Raw genomic sequence first — 17,412 nt, 5'->3', positions numbered from 1 at the left:
TCTTTGCTGTAGAAAATCGGGTTTGAGTTTAATGCAAATCCATCACCTGGCAGCTCCTGCAGTGGTTTCATGTTGAAACGATGACCCAGGAGAATGCCTGGGCAGCCCTTCACCAAACACCAGCCTCCAGGGGGGTCCAGGTAAGCCCAGCAAGCAGAAAAATTATCCCAGGACACAGCATGGCATGGCACAATACTGAGATATTGACAATCACTATTGCACTCAGAGAAGAAAGGAGGAGGGAGGATGAAAGGAAGCTCAGAGCCTTTGGAGCTGTTTGACTGGATTCATTGTGGAAGAGCACACTGAGCTGTGAGGGGCAGGCTGGGGCTCTGAAGCTGAAAGGACTCTGAAGGAGAAGGTGAGCAGAAATTCAGCAGATACAACAAGGCATCTATTTTTTTTCGTAGTTTCTTGACAGAGAATTTTTTAGCAAGATTTTGGTGCACTCCCCCAGGCAGCTGCAGTGCCGAGGCATGGTGGAGTACAGTGCTGTATGGAAAAGGGCCATTAACAACTGTCAGGATGGTTTAGAATTCAATTAACAATTTTGTTTTTGCAAGGCCCTCAGTGTGGCTGTTTGGAGCAGTCCAGCACTGTTCCTGTTCTGAGCTGGAAGTTTGCTCCAAGCAGATAACTGGGATCAGGTCACTCCCAGGAGCTGCAGCGCTGGCGTGGGCTCAGGGCTCACATTGCAGGGACAGGGGGCTCAGCTGTGCTCCTGCTCTAGGGCTGAGATCAAGGACCAGATACTGCTCAAGGTGGTTGGATTTTATTTAATCTGCACTTCCTTAACTACTCAGAAGCATGCCAAGTGCAAACTCATAACAGGAAGGTAACAAAGCATGCTGTCATCCTGAAAACGAGGAGTGCAGATGCTGTAATGCTCATCTTGAAACTTTTCTCAGGAGGGAAAGAGGAACTGGATTGGATCATCTGCTCCCAGCCCTGTGGCCTGAAAGTGGCTGGCATGATGCCTTTTCAGGGAGAAAACCAGGTAAAACTCTTCTACCCAAGAGGTCTTGCAGTCCAGGCTGCCCTGGAATCCTGTGCACTCCAAGGTATGGGATCCAGGGAGTTTCCCTCCTGTAACAAGGACTGAAGTTAATGTCCACTCAGCCTGTGAACTACTTCTGACAGCAGCTGAAATCCTTTGGAAGGTTCTGCACTGACAGAAATGACCCTTAATGATTAATCCTAAGAGAAATCACCTGGTAATGTTTGTCTTAACATAAACCCACAGCTGTGTCTGAACCCCAGCAGCAGCAGGAAGGCACTCACACTTAACACTGCATCTTATCAAGGAAGCAAATATAAATGCCAAGTAGGATTTGTTTAGTAAATAGCAAAATGTCCTTTATCCCTGGTTAGTATCAGGTTAATCAGATGGTTTGGGTTGGAAGGGACCTTAAAGCTCATCTTGTTCCAACCCCCCTCTCCAGAGCAGGGGACCTTCAGTTCATGCAGAGCTGCAGCCTTGAATTATTCTGATTGTATTTCAATAGGAACGTGGATCTCCCAAATACTAAATATCATTACTGCTCCTGGAGAGCAGACAGGATTACAGAGAGCTCCCAGTTTTCAGCTGTTTGCCTGGATTCCTTGTGAAGGAGCATACTGAGCTGGGAGTGACAGCTCAGTCCTTCAGTGGCACCAGTCTTGGAGGCCCAAATCAAAGTTGGCTGTAATTTAAAAATGAAGTTACTGATCAGCTGCAGAACAGCTGATCCCCATGAGAGGTACTCCCTTGTGTGTGTTATGCCAAAGGGTATGGAAACAGGTGAAGATCCAACTGTCCAACTGAGTGAATAATTGAGGGTTTGTGCTGCTGATGGCACAGAGTGACACAAATTAAAAACTGCATTGCAGTTTGTCCATCTTAAGTATCAAAACCAGCCTATGAGAAGCTATCTTAACTTGATCTTTGCAGAAAGGAAGTGGAGGAAGATGCAGTTAGAGAATGTGCCCAGGTGGCAGTGCAGGCCTGGGGGAAGGAGGTGCTCAGAAAAGCCCTGCACAGCTGTTAGAGGCAGACAGGGATGATGCAAAGTTGGAATGACCTTCTCCCTGTGCTGGGAAAGGCCAGGCCTTCTTAATGCTGCCTGGCCCTGGAGTAGTGAAAACATGGATCAGCTAGCAGATCCTCGTGCATCTGTCAGCTGTTCAGCACAAAACACAAATGTGTTGCTGTTCAGATGCACTTCTGCATTTCTCCTTTCTGTCAGCACCATCCTGCTGCAAGCTGCAGGGGCTGCATTTGCTTCCTGAGCAGGTTCTGAGTGCTGGGAGTAACAGATGTGCTGCTTGTTGTGATTGCAGAGGTCTGATGGAGCAGCCTCGAGGCTGAGGCGATGAGAAAAGAGGGGATGTGGTGCTCCTCAGAGACTGCTGTCCTGCACCACTTCAGCAAAGCTAAATGGGAGTGAAGCAGCCAGTCAGTCAGAGCTGCTTTGGGCATGGCACTGCAGCTGGAGAAGGGACACACCAAGTACTACAGCTACGCTTTCCTTTTTACATCCATAATTAGTAGTTACTGTGCTTTGTGGAACAAAAAAACCCCAGCAAATAATTTAAAAACAATAATTTAATGGATTTTAAGAACCCAATACCCTTCTTGCAACAGTCATGGTTCATGGTGTTATTTTCTTGTGCCACTGTCGGTGACTTTCCTTGTTTTTATCACATCCTGTCCATGTACAAGTGCCAAAGGTACAAATTCTGTTTGAAGGGTACAAACTAAGAGAGCTGCTTTAACATACAGCAAGCTGTCAGAGGAAAACCAGACAGAAACACCAGGCCTGGCTTAGTCACTGATTTTGGAACATCCTAAAGCTCCAATAATCCTTTGTAGTATCCACCTTGAAAAGGTTTTTCCATAAAATTAGTTCTCAAAACCATGTCTCTCTGCTGCTCCTCAAACCTCACATGCTTCCTTGTTGGAACAGAATGAGTTTAACTGCTGGAGAAAACAGTATTTTTAGGTGTGTTGAAGGCTGAAAGGCTACGGAGAACTCGCTGGTGTGGAGAAGAGGGAGCTGTCCCAAGGCAAGAAGGAAGCACACGTGCGGGAACCACAGTAGCAAGGTTTCCTCAGGCTGTTCCCTTCCTCCAGAGGTTTGTCTTCTCTGCTGGCTCCTGGGAAATTATAGCATCTTCCAGAGTAATCATATGAAAGTTCCTCTCCAGCAGAAATATCAACAGCTGCAAAAAGCGCCAGTTTGGGCACCATGGAGTCCACCCTGACCGGCACCATGAAGAGGTTGGGCTCGCACGAGTGGTTCAGGAACCTGCCCACGTTCCCCACGCGCGTGGGGTCCACGAAGGTCTCCATCACCCTGCCGTCGTGCAGGTGCTCCCTCACGGCTATGATGTAGTTTGGCTCCTGGGGGCTCTGGGCCTGGATTCTCCTGCGAGCCTCGGCAGAGCCCAGCACCTCCCCAGCGTACTCGCAGACGAAGCTGCCCCTGGGGATGGGCTGCAGCGCGCGCACGCCCCAGCCCTTGCTGCGCGTGCGGAACACCTGCAGCCGCAGCCGCAGCCCCCGCTGCACCAGCCGGTTGTGGCAGCCCTCCCCGCAGCAGCACAGGCTGTTGCACTCGAACACGGGGCTGGAGAAGGGCTGCTCCTGCAGCTCGGCCAGCCGCAGGCCCTGGCTGCTGTAGTTGTGGCCGCGGCTCAGGCAGGGGCAGGCGGCAGCGCGGCAGGAGCTGCTGCGGCAGGCGCAGCCCGGGAAGGTGACTGCAGTGGGGTCGAGCTCTGCGTCCGCTCCGGCCACGCTCTCGGGGCTGTACTGCAGAGAGAACAGCGTCAGGCACAGCCCTGCTTCAAACCACAGCCATACTGACATTTATGGCTCCACACGGCCACGCTCTCGGGGCTGTACTGCAGAGAGAACAGCGTCAGGCACAGCCCTGCTTCAAACCACAGCCATACTGACATTTATGGCTCCACACGGCCACGCTCTCGGGGCTGTACTGCAGAGAGAACAGCGTCAGGCACAGCCCTGCTTCAAACCACAGCCATACTGACATTTATGGCTCCACACGGCTGATCCCAGAGCAAAAATCAGGAACGCTTTGGTTTTCTGTAAACTTCCAACTCAAACTTGTCTGAGTGTTTAAAAGAATACAAATCAGATATTCCATATAGACCAAAAACCAATTGACACTCTCATTAGGGCCTGAATTTCTGAAAATAGCCCCCTGGCCACAAAAAATGCCGAGCAGAAAACAAATAAATCTCATTATTCTCTATGATGTACAATTTCCACTTCTAGATATACTAAATTTATGGATGTATATATTTGCAGAATTATCAAGGTATTCTTATTCTCCCCACACTTCAAAATGCTCAATAAGTTACTTCTAAGGTTAATCTATAGCTCTTCAAGCCACAAAATTTCAAACACACAATTATGTTGAAAATTAAGATACTTTCAATTTATCTCTCCCAATTTGTTGTGTTCACACTTGCTCCTAATTCCGGTAGAAAATCAGGTCCTCAAAATTACACGGATGCCCCCAGCAGGTGAATGGTTATAGAACCAGGGAGTGATGGAAAACAGAACCCGATGGAAACTGCTACATTTGGAAAGCAAGGTCCAGGGGCAGCCACGGGGTATTTCCACTCCCTCCTCAGCATTCAGCTTTATTTAGAAGCCTGGAGGATGTGCTATCACTAAATATTACATTTCACAGCAGCTCGTACCTGGCAGTTCTGGCTGTTGTGAAAGATGACAGTGCATTTGCAAGTTTCTTTTTTTAACAAGCATCATCTTCTCAGTCACGGGGCTTTAATCAAAACCAAGTTTAATGTTCCTCAACCACCTTTTCGGTACAATACGAGCACACCACGCAGTTCAGGGAGATTTGGCTCTACGGGGATCACAGCTTAATTTTTCCTCAAGGTTTATTAGAAGCTTCTCTAACTTGGTTTGTATAGACTCTAACACCACTGAAACAAATTCCTAGGCATCCTAGAGTGACAGGACAAGCAGAAACATGTACAGACTAAAAACCAGATTTAGATTCGATACTAGGGACAAACCCTTCCCTGTGAGGTGGGGAGGCCCAGGCACGGGTTGGCCGGAGAAGCAGCGGCGTCCAAGGCCCGGCCGGAGGGGCCTGCGGGGGGAGGTGTCCCTGCAGAAGGAGTGTCCCTGCGGAGGGAGGTGTCCCTGCCCCGGTGTCCCCGTCCCGGTACCTGGAAGGCCGGCGGGGCCTCCCCGGGCGGCCACAGCGCCACGGGCACGGCCTCGCTGCCGCCGCTCAGCTCCGCCATGCCGCGCCCCGCCCCCGCCGCCACGGCCCCGCGCCCATTGGCTGCGCGGCGGCGATGCCGCTCGCTGATTGGGTAGGAACTGATTGACAGTGCCGCGAGGGGGCGGGGCCGGCGCTGTGAGGGGAGCCGCCGCCCGGCCCGGCCCCACTCCCGTTCCTCACAGGCCCGGTCCCACCCCGATCCCGATCCCAATCCCAATCCCAACCCGGCCCAGGGGTGCAGCCGCCCTCGGCTGGGTACGGGGAAATGCCGTGGCACCAGCCCCGGTCCCTTTCTCCGTACTCGCGGCTGCGCCTCCCGATCGCGCTGCGCTTCGTCCGAGGCGTGTGAAGCGCTCGCATCAATGCGCGATATTAATCGCAAAGCACTGGGTTGTGTTAATTCCTTAGGTGGCTATCGATCCTTCCTTATTTTGAAGGTGTTCAGGTTTTTTTTTTTTGTTTTGTTTTTTTTTTTTGTTTTTTTTTTTGTTTTTTTTTTGGTTTTTTTTTTTTGGGTTTTTTTTGGGTTTTTTTGTTTTTGTTTTTAACAAGTTAATGTGTCTGATGAGCGGATGAGATTCCGAGCCCCCGTGCAGGGGAAGCTCACGCTCCTGTCCTGGGCATGGGAACAGCCACGGCCGTTGTCGAAAATAGGCTGGAAACTGTTATGCTTAGAACCATATGTATAGGTTAGAAAATGGTTAATAATTGTTGAGCGTGTACTGTTAAAAAGCTTGGTTGTTATATTGTAAGAGGGGATAAAAGGGTAGTTATAAGAAATACGGTACTGAATGTGCCGTCTTACACCGAAGCAAAGTGCATCCCCCCAAGTGAAACGAGCCAGCCTGGGCAGAGCTGTAAGGGCCAATCCAGCGCCTTAAACCTTCATGCAAATGAAGGATGCAAAAAGAAACCAACCCAAAGGGACAAAAAAACAGTGTAAAAGGGGGCATCTGACCCAGTGAACGTGTGCTGCTCCACTTGGAACACTGGGGACATCTGCTCAAGAAAGGAAGAAGATCAACACCGGCTCTGCAGCGTCCTCGATGGGAACGCTCCTGCTCAACCCCCTGAGCTTTAGGCCTTGTTGTAATAAATGCTGAATTCATTTTAGCTCCAGGAGTGTGTTCCTGTTTTTAGCAGCTGGGGTCTCTGGCTTTTGGCAGGACAAAATCAGCGTTCTGCGTGGTGGGAGACACGAATCCACAGAAACAAGTTGTGGCTTGGGATCACACGCAGTTTGGGTTGGAAGGGTCCTTAAAGCCCACCCAGTGCCACCCCTGCCATGGCAGGGACACCTTCCACCATCCCAGGCTGCTCAGAGCTCCATCCAGCCTGGCCTTGGGCACTGCCAGGGATCCAGGGGCAGCCCCAGCTGCTCTGGGCACCTGTACCAGGGCCTCTTCTCTTTACAACCAAGAATTTATTCCCAATCCCTCATCCAAACCTGGCTCGGGGAAGTCCTGCCTGTGCAATGTATGACATTCTTCTAAAGCACCTCACACATCTCTTCCTCTTGGGAAAACAAAGCCAGCTGTGCTCCCCTGCTGGGGGTCCCATTAGCGTTTGTATTTACCCAGCTCAGGTGTTTTGGGTTTGAGGTTGACAAAGCTGAAGCTGTTAAATCATTTCACCTGCTTTTCCCTTTGCATGGCCAGGTGTTTCCAGTTGGAGCCAGGTGTTTCCAGTTGGAGCCAGGTGTTTCCAGTTGGAACTCAATTAGCACACCCACAAATAAGCCCTCCCTCAGAGCTGGGAGTCAGAAGCTTTTGGAGTATGTTCTGTGCTCCTCCAGGAGTCTGTACTTGTGGCTGCTTTTCCTTAGAGTAGTTATTGACCTGGCTTTTCTGATTCCTCTTTCTGCAACATTTAAGAAGTGGACAGTTGTTGCTTCTGTTTCCTGTGTCCTGTCTGGAAAAAGGAGCTGAGCAGCAGCAGGAGAGTTGCTGGTGAGTTTGGACAGTGAAATCTGTGTTTATGGGGGTAATGGGGATAGAGAGTTGATGTAAGGCAATGAAAGTGCTGTCTGTTGGGTAATTGAAAGGATTGTTTTTACACTGGGGCTGTATGAGGAGAGGAGGTACAAAAGAGGCACTTCTGGAAGTCTGTGCCTCTCAATGTCTGGCCTATCTAATATTGGGGAAGAATTTCATCAGTTTAATCAGTTGATTGGAATGTAAATGGTGGAAGGGTCTAAACACAGCCTGTGGTCCTGGGTTTGTCCCCTCACGGTGCCTCCAAGCCCTGCCTCCCTGGGGTGGCTGCTCTCACCCTGAGAGCCCTTCAAAGAGTGGGGAAGGCAGAGCAGTTCAGGAGAGATGCTGAAATGCTGATTGGTGATGTTAAAATGTGCTTCAGTTTAGGCTTTCTGGTATTACCAAGCTGACCTTTAGAGCAAGACACTAATTTGGCAGCTGCTTCATAGTGCCAGATGGAATTCCCTACCACTTTGGAATGATTGAAGTAACAAGTCATTACTTTGCTGTAGAGGTTGCTTGTATATGCAGGGGAGGGGTTTGGGAATCTGCAAAAGGTCACGGAAAATCCAGTGTTTTCCTCCTGCTTATCTCACCCAGAGCTCTGTTGTGTTCCACTGTGACTGGGTTAAAGTGTTGGGAGGTCTGGGGTGGGTGAAAGCTCATTTTCATTTGTTGTGTAAAATTGTTGTGGAAGAACAGCTTCACGTGGAGCTGGAAGAACGGATTGGAGGTGAACTTTGTGATGCTGATCTGAGGCACCTGGGAATTTCTCTTGTAGCTCCTGGGACGGGACTGCAAATTCCTTTTGTTACCTTATTTGTGTTAAGCTGTTGAGTTTCCCCCTATAAAAATAATGCTTTCTTCCCATAAGTAATTTTTGTGATCCTTCTCTACACTGTTTTGGATTTCTTAATATTCTTCTGAACACTGAAATTTGGGAAGGCTTGCCCTGCCTCAGCTGTGAGCTTGTGTCTTCACCTCACTCAGAGTTTTGGTGGCTGAGGCTGTGTTGTACCAAGGTGGGGGAGCTCGGGGCTGTGAGCCTGTGGCTCTTCACCTGCAGTTCAGGGAGCTGTGCTCAGAAACCCCGTACAATCCTAGCCTAGAGGAAACTGGATGTAAAACTTTCCTGTTCTTCTGGAAGGCAAAAGGCCCAGGAATCACAGGTTCCAAATTGGTGTGGTGGAAGCAAAACCATCCTGAGTGATAAACATGGAATTCCTTGTTTTTCTGGTGCACCATCAGTGCTCCTGGGGACCTGGTGCAGCCCTTTCTCCAGCTGGGAGTGTTGCCAGTTCTCTGTCAGCTCAGCTGTGTCTTTCTTGTGCTGATTTTGGCCCCAAGGGGTCCCAGGGCTCTCCTAGGGACAGTGACCAGGAGCATTTTGCTCAGGAGTCTGTTTGGAGGCTTCCTTTGACTTTCCTGTGGGACCAATCTCTAAAAGAATAAGGTAACCCTTTTAAGTGTTTAATTTTCCACTGCACATGATTTCTCTTTGACTTTGTTCTGAGCAGCCTATTCAGATATTGGAAGTTGCTACTTTACACTAAAAGGCAGCACATTTCCTGTGTGGTGTATTGGAGATGCCTCCTGAGGGTTTCCTAAATCCTGGCACTGAGCACAGACATTCCAAAGGGACCTTTGTCATTCCCTGGTAGTTAAAACTCACAGCCTTATCTGTCTGCTTTAGGCTGTGTCTCCTTCCTCTGCAGTTAATTTATATACTTTAATAAAAATTCCCTTATTTAAGGACTCTTCTCTCTGTGCTGCTCTTTTCATGTCAGGTTGAGCTTTTCCTTTGGTTTGACCTTCATTTATGGATCATCATCTCCATCAGGTTGGTGGGAGGATCTCTGCATCCTTCTGCCAGTCTCTTTTGGTGTCTATTAGAATATTGATTTGCAGAGAGTGAAGTATAAAAAGTCAATATCCCATTAAATGGAGTAAAGTGACAATGTTCTAAGGCTGGACAAGTCCAGACTGGTGTCTGCACACTGAGGTGGGGTTGGCTGGGCAGGTGAGATAAAACCACGTTCTGGCAGGGCTTTGTTCAGGTGTGTTCATGGCAAACAGCCACACTGAAAAAGTGCTTATAATGCAAGAAGGTGCTTGGGTTTATTAGAACACTTGCAGTTTATGGTCTACCAGTGAAACAGTAGGATATAATTGTTCTGTAGAGTGTTTAGATCAGATGTATGGACAGGAGCAATCTGCTGTGCTATAGTAGTGCCTGCCCTGAAGTGCTCAGGGAATTGTGGAGACACCAGGTATGAAGATTTTGGTTTTTGTCAGTGTGAGGTGCCTGCCACATAGAGGTGATGACTGCAGCTCACCCACCTGCCTCAGTCTGCCACTCAAAATGGGGAGCTCAAACACGTATTTGTGCTTCCACTTTTGAACCATTCTCAGAGCAGCCTGCAGTCATTTTATTATGTGCTCTTTGTGCATCAGAGCCAGCCACAAACACCTGATGACCACAGGTGCAAATCCTCTCTGATTCAAGTGTAATAAACACATTAACACCTGCTGCTAATTGCTTAGCTGGGCAACTGAGGTTTGGCTGCTACAGCTGGATCCATTTGTGCTTTCCAGGCTGTGCAGTCCCTGGCAGTGCTCTCTGGTTGGGGTTTGGGGTGTGTGGCTGCTTGGCCAGTGATGCTGGAGAGGGGCTCATTCCTCGTCCCTTGGGGAGGGACTCGTTCCTCAGCCCTGCTCCTGCTCTGTGCTAACGAGCTGCCAAAATCCTCCCAAGGAAATGTGTGTTGTATTTCCAGGGACCCTCGTGGAAGGCAGGAATTATGAATCTGACTCCATGTTCTCAGAAGGTTAATTTATTACTCTATGAAGGTATATTATATTAAAGAATACTATACTAAAGAATACAGGAAGTATACAGACAGAAGGCTGAAAAGATAACAATGAAAACTTGTGACTCTCTCCGGAGTCCTGACACAGCTTGGCCCTAATTGGGCAATGAGTCAAAACAACTCACAGCAGAATCCAATGAAACAATCTTCAACCACTTGCTAAAGAAGCACAGCACAGGAGAAGCAAATCAGATAATTGTTTTCCTTTTTCTCTGAAGCTTCTCAGCTTCCCAGGAGAAAAATCCTGGCTGAAGGGATTTTTCAGAAAATGTGAATGCCACAAATGCGGGCTGCAGTGAGAGCTCTGGTGATGGTGTGTGTAAATCCTGGGAAGGAGAAGCTGAAGATCAGTTTATTTAAGCGTGCCTGAGCTGTGCAGAGAGGGCTGACCTTGGAAAATGCTGTGTTTGAATAATGCAGTTTATATCAAAATATCTCCAAGTGCTTTTGCGGAGAGAGATGAACTTTGTTTCCCTTCTTGTACAGATAAGAAAGCTGACGCAGGGGCACATGGAAGGAGTTAGGCAGTGGTTGAGCTCTTGGTTATCACAGGGCTCTGCATTTCATCCCTTCCCGTGTGCTCTTGCAGCATTGATTGGGTAATAGGAACCATAAATCTCTTTGCCAATACATGGGCACTCCAAGTCTTGACTTTGAGATGAGTAACAAAGTTTTATCACTCAGCATTTTGTCACATCCTTGGATGTAAGCAAAACAAGTTAGAGCACTGAGAACAACTCAACTCTCACCATGCAATGGGTTCCTCATTAATAGTAATGTATTTTGGTGAAAATTAGTCTTGATGTATTTCAGGTGATTAAATTCACCCCTACTTTGGCCTGGCAGCAGCAGGTGAGCCACTTACCAAGACTAGATGCACCCCTCGTCTCCTGGCTAAAGCTGTGCTGGTGCTTTGCAGGGAATCTTTCCTGATATTTTTGTTAATAGAGAAAGCCACAGAACAGCCTTTTAGTTAAGCAGACTTCTGTGTAACAGTATTTCTTCAAAAGAAACTCATTACCAAGTGAGACACAGAAGTGCCTGCCAGCCTGGACAAATTCCTTCCCTTTGAAGTGCACATCAAATTCCTTCTGTGCTCCCCATCTGCCTTGTATGAACAAACTCCATCTGACACCGGTGACCTCTGGCATTTCCCTCTGCCTGAGGGAGATGGATTTGCACACCATTTGAGTCTTTTATGGGCTACATGTGTAATGGGCAGTTCCATGGGACTGCAGGCAGTGTTGAAGTGATGTCTCAGCGATGCAGCAGGCTTTGCTGCCAGCCCTGCTTGGTGGCTTCACTCCGCGTGCTGCTGCTGGCAGGGGGAGAGCTGCAGGTTCTGCTGGAGTAAGTGGAGCTGGGAGAGGATCCCTGGTGGCTTTTGCATTGTCACAGGCTGTGCTTGCAGTGTCCCCAGCCCCTCGGGTGGCTGAGGGCAGCACTGGAGCTCTGCTGTGTCCCAGACAGGCTGGCCTGTGTCTGTGACCCCTGTGTGCTTCTTTACATTGTCAGTAAAAAAAAAAACAAAAAAAAACAAAACAAAGTTATGGGAGGGAGGAGAAGTGTTCTAAAGCATTTGTTTTAATTCTTAACTAATTTATTTTCTGTCTAGTTCCTTTTAATGAAATTTTCTTTAATAACCTCTTCAAGTTTTCAATCTACTTTCTCCTAAAAACAAAAAGTGAGTGTATTCGTGATTAGCCAACACCCAACCCACCACATTCTTTACTACGTTAACCAAAAAATTCTCAAAGTTAAAAAAAAAATCTTAAATTAGCCAACCAAAACCACTACAGACCCTCATCTGAGGGAGATGACACTTCAGTCCCCTGTTGGACCTGGCTGTGGCACCTGGCAGCAGCTCCCAGGGTGGCTGTGAGGTGCCAGGGTGGCAGTGCTGCTGCTCCCAGCCTTGCTGCCAGCTCTCAGAGCGTGTTTGGGGATGTCAGTGTTCATTTCAGGGGTTTCCTTGGCCTGAGTTGGGTCAGGTATGATGGATCATGCAAAAAGTCCTCCTAGTTCTGATCACAGGTAGCATCTTGGTCTGAGCCTTTCCTTTATTAAATGATTTAACAGTAATAAAAATGGGTTAGGGTTTGGTTGTTTTCCCCACAAGCAACATTTGCTTAGTATATTACAAATTTTTCACTGATGATTCTGTGGTGTTTATGCTTTCAAAAAGATTTCACGTTGCATTATTTTTCCATTTGCATTGTTGAAAAAGATCCGTTTTGAGAATAAAAATGTTGCTTATCTTGTCTTGCTGCTCCATAACTGTACTCTGGCTTATATGAAATCCATAATTTTTCCTTGTTGGGAGGACAACAGAAAACATAAAGGTGAAACTAGAATAGGAATACAGATTAATGTTAACTGTGTGTGCTGTGGTTAAATAAATCACTTAATGATTACAGAATAATAATTCAGTGTGGCCTGCAGGCAGACAGGATGCTTTTAAGGGGGGAGGAGCTGTATAAAGAATGAATTATGTGTGTTTAATGTAGTATTTCACTGTGATGGTAAATCAATTCCCCTCATCAAATTACCCAAACAAATTTATGAGTGTGCATCCAGGGCAATTAATAAACCATCTTGCATAGGGCTGAGAGATGTAGTTTTGTGCTGTAACCTTTAAATACAATTCATCTCAAAGGTATAATGCTTAAATGCTAAATGTTCCTTCTCCAAGAAAATTTAGGAAGGAAAAAAAAAATAACAAAGCTTCTGTAGGATTTGAGTTTCTTCAAAATTAATTACCCTTCAGAGCTATTAATTTTGATGTAATCCCTCAATTTTCATCTTAATGTTCTATGCAGCCCTGGTTCTGGGTGGCTCTAAACTGACAGAGAGTGGGTTTAGATGAGGTATTAGGTAGGAATTTGTGCTGCTGAGGCCCTGGCACAGCTGGGGCTGCCCTGGATCCCTGGCAGTGCCCAAGGCCAGGCTGGACACTGGGGCTGGAGCACCTGGGACAGTGGGAGGTGTCCCTGCCATGGCAGGGGGGATGGATGGAGCCACTCTGGGGTTCTGTGGAAACCTCTCAGTGCTGGGAGGGCTCCCAGGGCAGGGCAGGGGGGAACTGGGAGGGCTCCCAGGGCAGGGCAGGGGGAACTGGGAGGGCTCCCAGGGCAGGGCAGGGGGAACTGGGAGGGCTCCCAGGGCAGGGCAGGGGGGAACTGGGAGGGCTCCCAGGGCAGGGCAGGGGGGAACTGGGAGGGCTCCCAGTACCACGCAGGGGGAACTGGGAGCCAGGGGAATGGGCTCTCTGTGCCTCCAGCCACGGGCAGGGCTCAGTCATGCCAGCACTCCCAGCAGCTGCTCCTGACTGTACAAATCAGACCTAAAACCAGCACTGGGAGGGTCCCAGGGTGTTTCTGGGCAGCCTCCAGGTGGGAATTGAACTTTTTATTAACTTTTTAGGAATAGATCCCTGGTCATTAGTCCTCCAGGAGTTGTGCCCTTTGCATCCAGCCCCCACCACAAAGTGCTGAGCAGGCAGAGATGGAGGGAGTGAAGGCTGTTCCTGTTTGGAAAACATCTGGAGCTCTGCTTTCAGTGCAGCATTAGCTGGGTTTGAGCAGTGTTGCATAGCAAGGCCTTCAGTTCCTCTCTTACCAGAGTGAGAATAGTGGTAGAACTCCTGTGATACAGATCAGCAAATTAATCCTCTGTGCCAGCAGTCCTGCTGGTGATTCTGCTGTGGTTTTGGTGTGTCCAGGGAGGTGATGAGCCCTGGAGGGAGGGCTGTGCTCCTGCTTGTGGGCTGGTCAGCTCTGACCCGTTACATGAAACGTGGGCACAGTGAAAAGCAATCTTGCTCTCAAAGGATTGCTGGTGACCTTTAAATTAGGGCTGGGAGTCTCATCATGAACTGCCAGGGCAGGAGACATGACTTCCTCCCCTTTCCTGGGAGCTGAAAGGTTATTTTCACTGAAATTACCACTTTTTACAGAAAGGTCAGATCCATATAGCTGCATCTCGAGGAGGTAGGCAGTGACCTTGTTTATCTCCCAGTGTTTGCAACTTCATAATTCTGGGTGTTTTTTACAGATCTTGCTGTTGTCATTCTGTTGTAACATTGCAAAGAGCCCTGTTTGATGGGCTCAGTGTTGAACTGCTGCAAATTGTTTCTGTGCACTCAGCTGGAATAATGGTAAATGTCCCTGGTGCTCTGTGGGAGCTTTGTTTAACTGCTTCTGGCTGCTGTCCCCTAAAAACCACTGCCTGAGCCTCTGCTTTGGGGGTGTTAGCTCTGCTGGGCCTGCCAAGACTTTCTGCTGTGTATTTCGGTTGCTGACTTGCACATTGTTACAGAAATCACAAAATTTAAGAGTCCCTCAAGTGCCACTGGATTTCACTAGGACTAAATCCCCAGATTGTTTTAGGGGCTTGCTCTTAAACTAGATTTTATAGCTCTGTGCTGAATAAAGAATCTCTTTTCCAAAGGCTTGACAAAGGTTTTTAGAAAATAAAGAAACCCAACTCCCTACTATTTAGGTTATTTGTCACTTTATATACTTGAAAGACCAAGGAACTTTGAGCCATATTTTTGCCCATAAGTCTGAGGGTAATTTGATACTCTTAATCAAGTGGGTGAAATATTGAATTCAGAATAGTGGTTATGTGCTGCCTATGTAAGCTGGCTTTAAAAATGAGTTACTCTTTTGTACAAAAATGAAAAAGAAAAAGGGGGTAATGGGCTCAACTGTATTTAATTTCTCAGTTTGTTTTTTTAAAGCGTGCCTAACGTTAAGTACAGGTATTGAGTCAGGGATGTAAAGTGGATATTGACTCCTCGACTAGACTTCCAATCTGTTTTTGTTTGGCTTGTAGGAGAAACACGTTTATAGCTGCAATGTTTTGTTCCTGTTCATTTCGTGCACAGAAGTTTGGGCTGTTCTCTACCATCCGCCAAGAGATGGCAGTGCGATGCTGCTCCTTGAGCTGGGCTTGCTGCAGGAGCTCGGAGGGCTGGGGACCCCTGAGCCTTCCTGCCGAGGCTCTCGGTGCCCTCCCCTGAACACAGAGACATTTATCAGTTCACATCATACGAGCTATGGGTTCAGAAAATAAGCAAAACTAAAAAAATTGTCTAAAATCTGCTTTGTAGTGCTCTGGGGAGCTTCACTTCCATCCTGCATGCTGAGTACATTTATTTCTTAATGTGTGCTTTGGCTGGGATGGGGTTAATTTTGGGCTTGGTGGCTGGTTCTGGGCTCGAGGAAATCCAGCCTCTGCCAGGGACACGGGACACTGCTGGTCTGCAGCTCTGGGAGAGGATTCAGTTCAGGCTGGAAATGTTCTTAGAGTCCCTTTTCAAACAAGTGTTAGTAGGGAAAACTCCTCACTTGGTGCCATTTGTTGCTGAAATCTGAGGCTGCTCCCTTGACACTGGACTGTGCTCCCTCTGTTCACATGGGATGTTTATCACAGCACTGTATCAGGACAATTTTGTAATATTCAGTCTAAATTTTCTATGTCTTTATACAACCTAGTAGTGTTTGCTAAGTCTCCATTACTAGAATAAATATTTCTTATTCCAATTTTATAGCTTTTTCTGATTTTCGTTGAGTGAATATGAGGTTCCTTACCTGTGCACATCTTTGTTTTTTTTTTCATTTAATTGGTCTGAAAGTTTTAATATACACTCCAGTCATTCTAAAGACCTTCACTTGAGGAAAATGAGGGAATAACTTGTGTAATAAGTGAACAAAATTCATAACCATCTGAAAATTAAACTCGTGTGTCCTTGCTGGTGTCTGTTCCAAAGCCATGAGTGGAGCCCTGCTCTCAGTGGGATTGTCTCTGTTCAGCTCCAGTGCAGATGGCTGGCAGGAGCCCAAGGGCTGGTTCTTGGCCAACAGGACATGAAAGTGGGAAGCTAAACCCTGAGCAGGAGTCCAGAGAGGCCTGGCCTTGATCTGTGTCACAGAGGCCAGCACAGCTTCAGCGTGCTGTGCTTTTACTGGAGAGCCACATCAGGAGGATTGCAGCCAGGAGAGGAGTGAAGGACGGGAGGAGAGGGGGCCAGGGGACAAATGACTCATCAAAGATGCCCCAGCAGGACGCGGCAGAGCACTCAGCTCCTCTGAGTGCATCCTGATCTCCTTGCCAGAGAGGCACAGCTAGAGCAGGCACCCAGAGCTGCTGCAGCCCCCCTGGGCTCTCCTTTCCCTCTGTGCCCCTGCCAAACTCAGCACAGGCACTGGGGGTGCTTCCCCTGCCAGCAGCAGCCTTTTGGCCACAATATGTTTTACAGAGCATCAGCTTCATCTTCAGCACTCAACACCTTTGTCATTTCTGTTCTGGGGGTGTCAGAGTGAATATCCCCTAAATTCCTGTTCCCTGGGAAGGGTGGGCCATGGAGCCTGGGGCACAATGGCCAGTCTGTGCTCCCAGTCCCTGTTCCCTCTCAGTCCACATTCACTGTGCTCAGCATTTGGGATCTTCCCTGCTCGGATTATCTGCACGTATGCCAGGGCCTGAATGATCTCAGAGAAAAGCTTTTGTTGGGGTGTCTGGGCAGTGTTTGCTGCCAGGGATGGATTATTTAGCAGTCACTGAGTTTTGTGCACGTGCCTGGACAACCCCTGGGGTTGCTCCTGAGTTTTTGGTTGATCCCTTCATAAACCTGTGGTCCTGGAATTCTAAGGAATGAAGAATATTATTGTTACCGTCACAAATTTAGTTTGAGTATTGAGAAACTCTTAAGGGGGAAAATTAGTTCCTGATGATAAGAAAACTGAATGTAGTTACTGAGAGCTTTTTGCTATCTGCCAGCATTGTGCATATACATATATATTCACCCCCAACCTCTCCAGTCATTTTGAAAAATCACTATTTTTTGTCCTCTTCCACTTATTTTCATGGAGTACTCTGTTCTGTACCCAGCTAAATCTTATGCAAAAATCTGATTTGTTTACGTTACATATTGTACATTCATCCATTGCTTTATTTTCCATACATGTTCAGAATATTTTTAGCATTTCTTAGGGTCTATTCTCACTTCAGAACTTTTTACTTCAGGCAGCAGTTAAGGGGTAAAGAAAAAAAATCCCTTGACCTAGTTATGGACCAAAGCCTGCATAATGTCCACTGGTGGGGAAGTGTGCATTTTGATTCCTGATTGGCTTTGTCTTTCCATCTGTTCATCTCCTCTGCAGCTCCTGCTCTGTCCCTCGCCGAGGCTGTGGTTGCTGGTGTGTTTTACTGTGTGCCAGACTGCTGGGGACTGGCTGCTGACTCCTTTCTACTCTGCTGCTCTGCCTTTGTTCCCCTGACTCAGATCTGCCGCTCTCGGCT

At 47.8% G+C, this 17,412-nt stretch overlaps 1 protein-coding gene and 1 long non-coding RNA gene across 2 annotated transcripts; one reads left to right on the top strand and one right to left on the bottom strand.

Annotated features, from left to right (window-relative positions):
• Window positions 1–2,566: 2,566 nt before the first annotated feature.
• LOC135308233 (histone-lysine N-methyltransferase SETMAR) lies at window positions 2,567–5,322 on the bottom strand. Its single transcript, XM_064433142.1, has 2 exons — window positions 5,203–5,322; window positions 2,567–3,790 (listed from the first exon to the last, which is right to left on the bottom strand). Exons 1-2 carry the CDS (start codon window positions 5,278–5,280, stop codon window positions 3,002–3,004), a joined length of 867 nt encoding a protein of 288 aa, XP_064289212.1. The 5' UTR covers window positions 5,281–5,322; the 3' UTR covers window positions 2,567–3,001.
• A 1,719-nt stretch (window positions 5,323–7,041) lies between these two features.
• On the top strand, window positions 7,042–15,658 carry LOC135307405 (uncharacterized). The gene is made up of 3 exons (XR_010368125.1): window positions 7,042–7,210; window positions 14,161–14,263; window positions 14,944–15,658. It is a non-coding gene; the product is annotated as an uncharacterized LOC135307405 (long non-coding RNA).
• The last annotated feature ends 1,754 nt before the right edge of the window (window positions 15,659–17,412 follow it).

This window comes from Passer domesticus, chromosome 9 (assembly GCF_036417665.1).
Source record: "Passer domesticus isolate bPasDom1 chromosome 9, bPasDom1.hap1, whole genome shotgun sequence".
Lineage (NCBI taxonomy): Eukaryota > Metazoa > Chordata > Aves > Passeriformes > Passeridae > Passer > Passer domesticus.
The sequence above is the reverse complement of the archived record's forward strand: the minus strand, read 5'-3'. Positions and strand labels throughout refer to the sequence as shown.

Bases quoted from the DNA above. Each gene is read 5' to 3' on its own strand.
- LOC135308233 (XM_064433142.1), bottom strand. From the start codon at position 5,280: ATGGCGGAGCTGAGCGGCGGCAGCGAGGCCGTGCCCGTGGCGCTGTGG. The intron at 3,791-5,202 runs GTACCGGGACGG...TTCTCTCTGCAG, and splicing joins AGGCCCCGCCGGCCTTCCAG to TACAGCCCCGAGAGCGTGGC.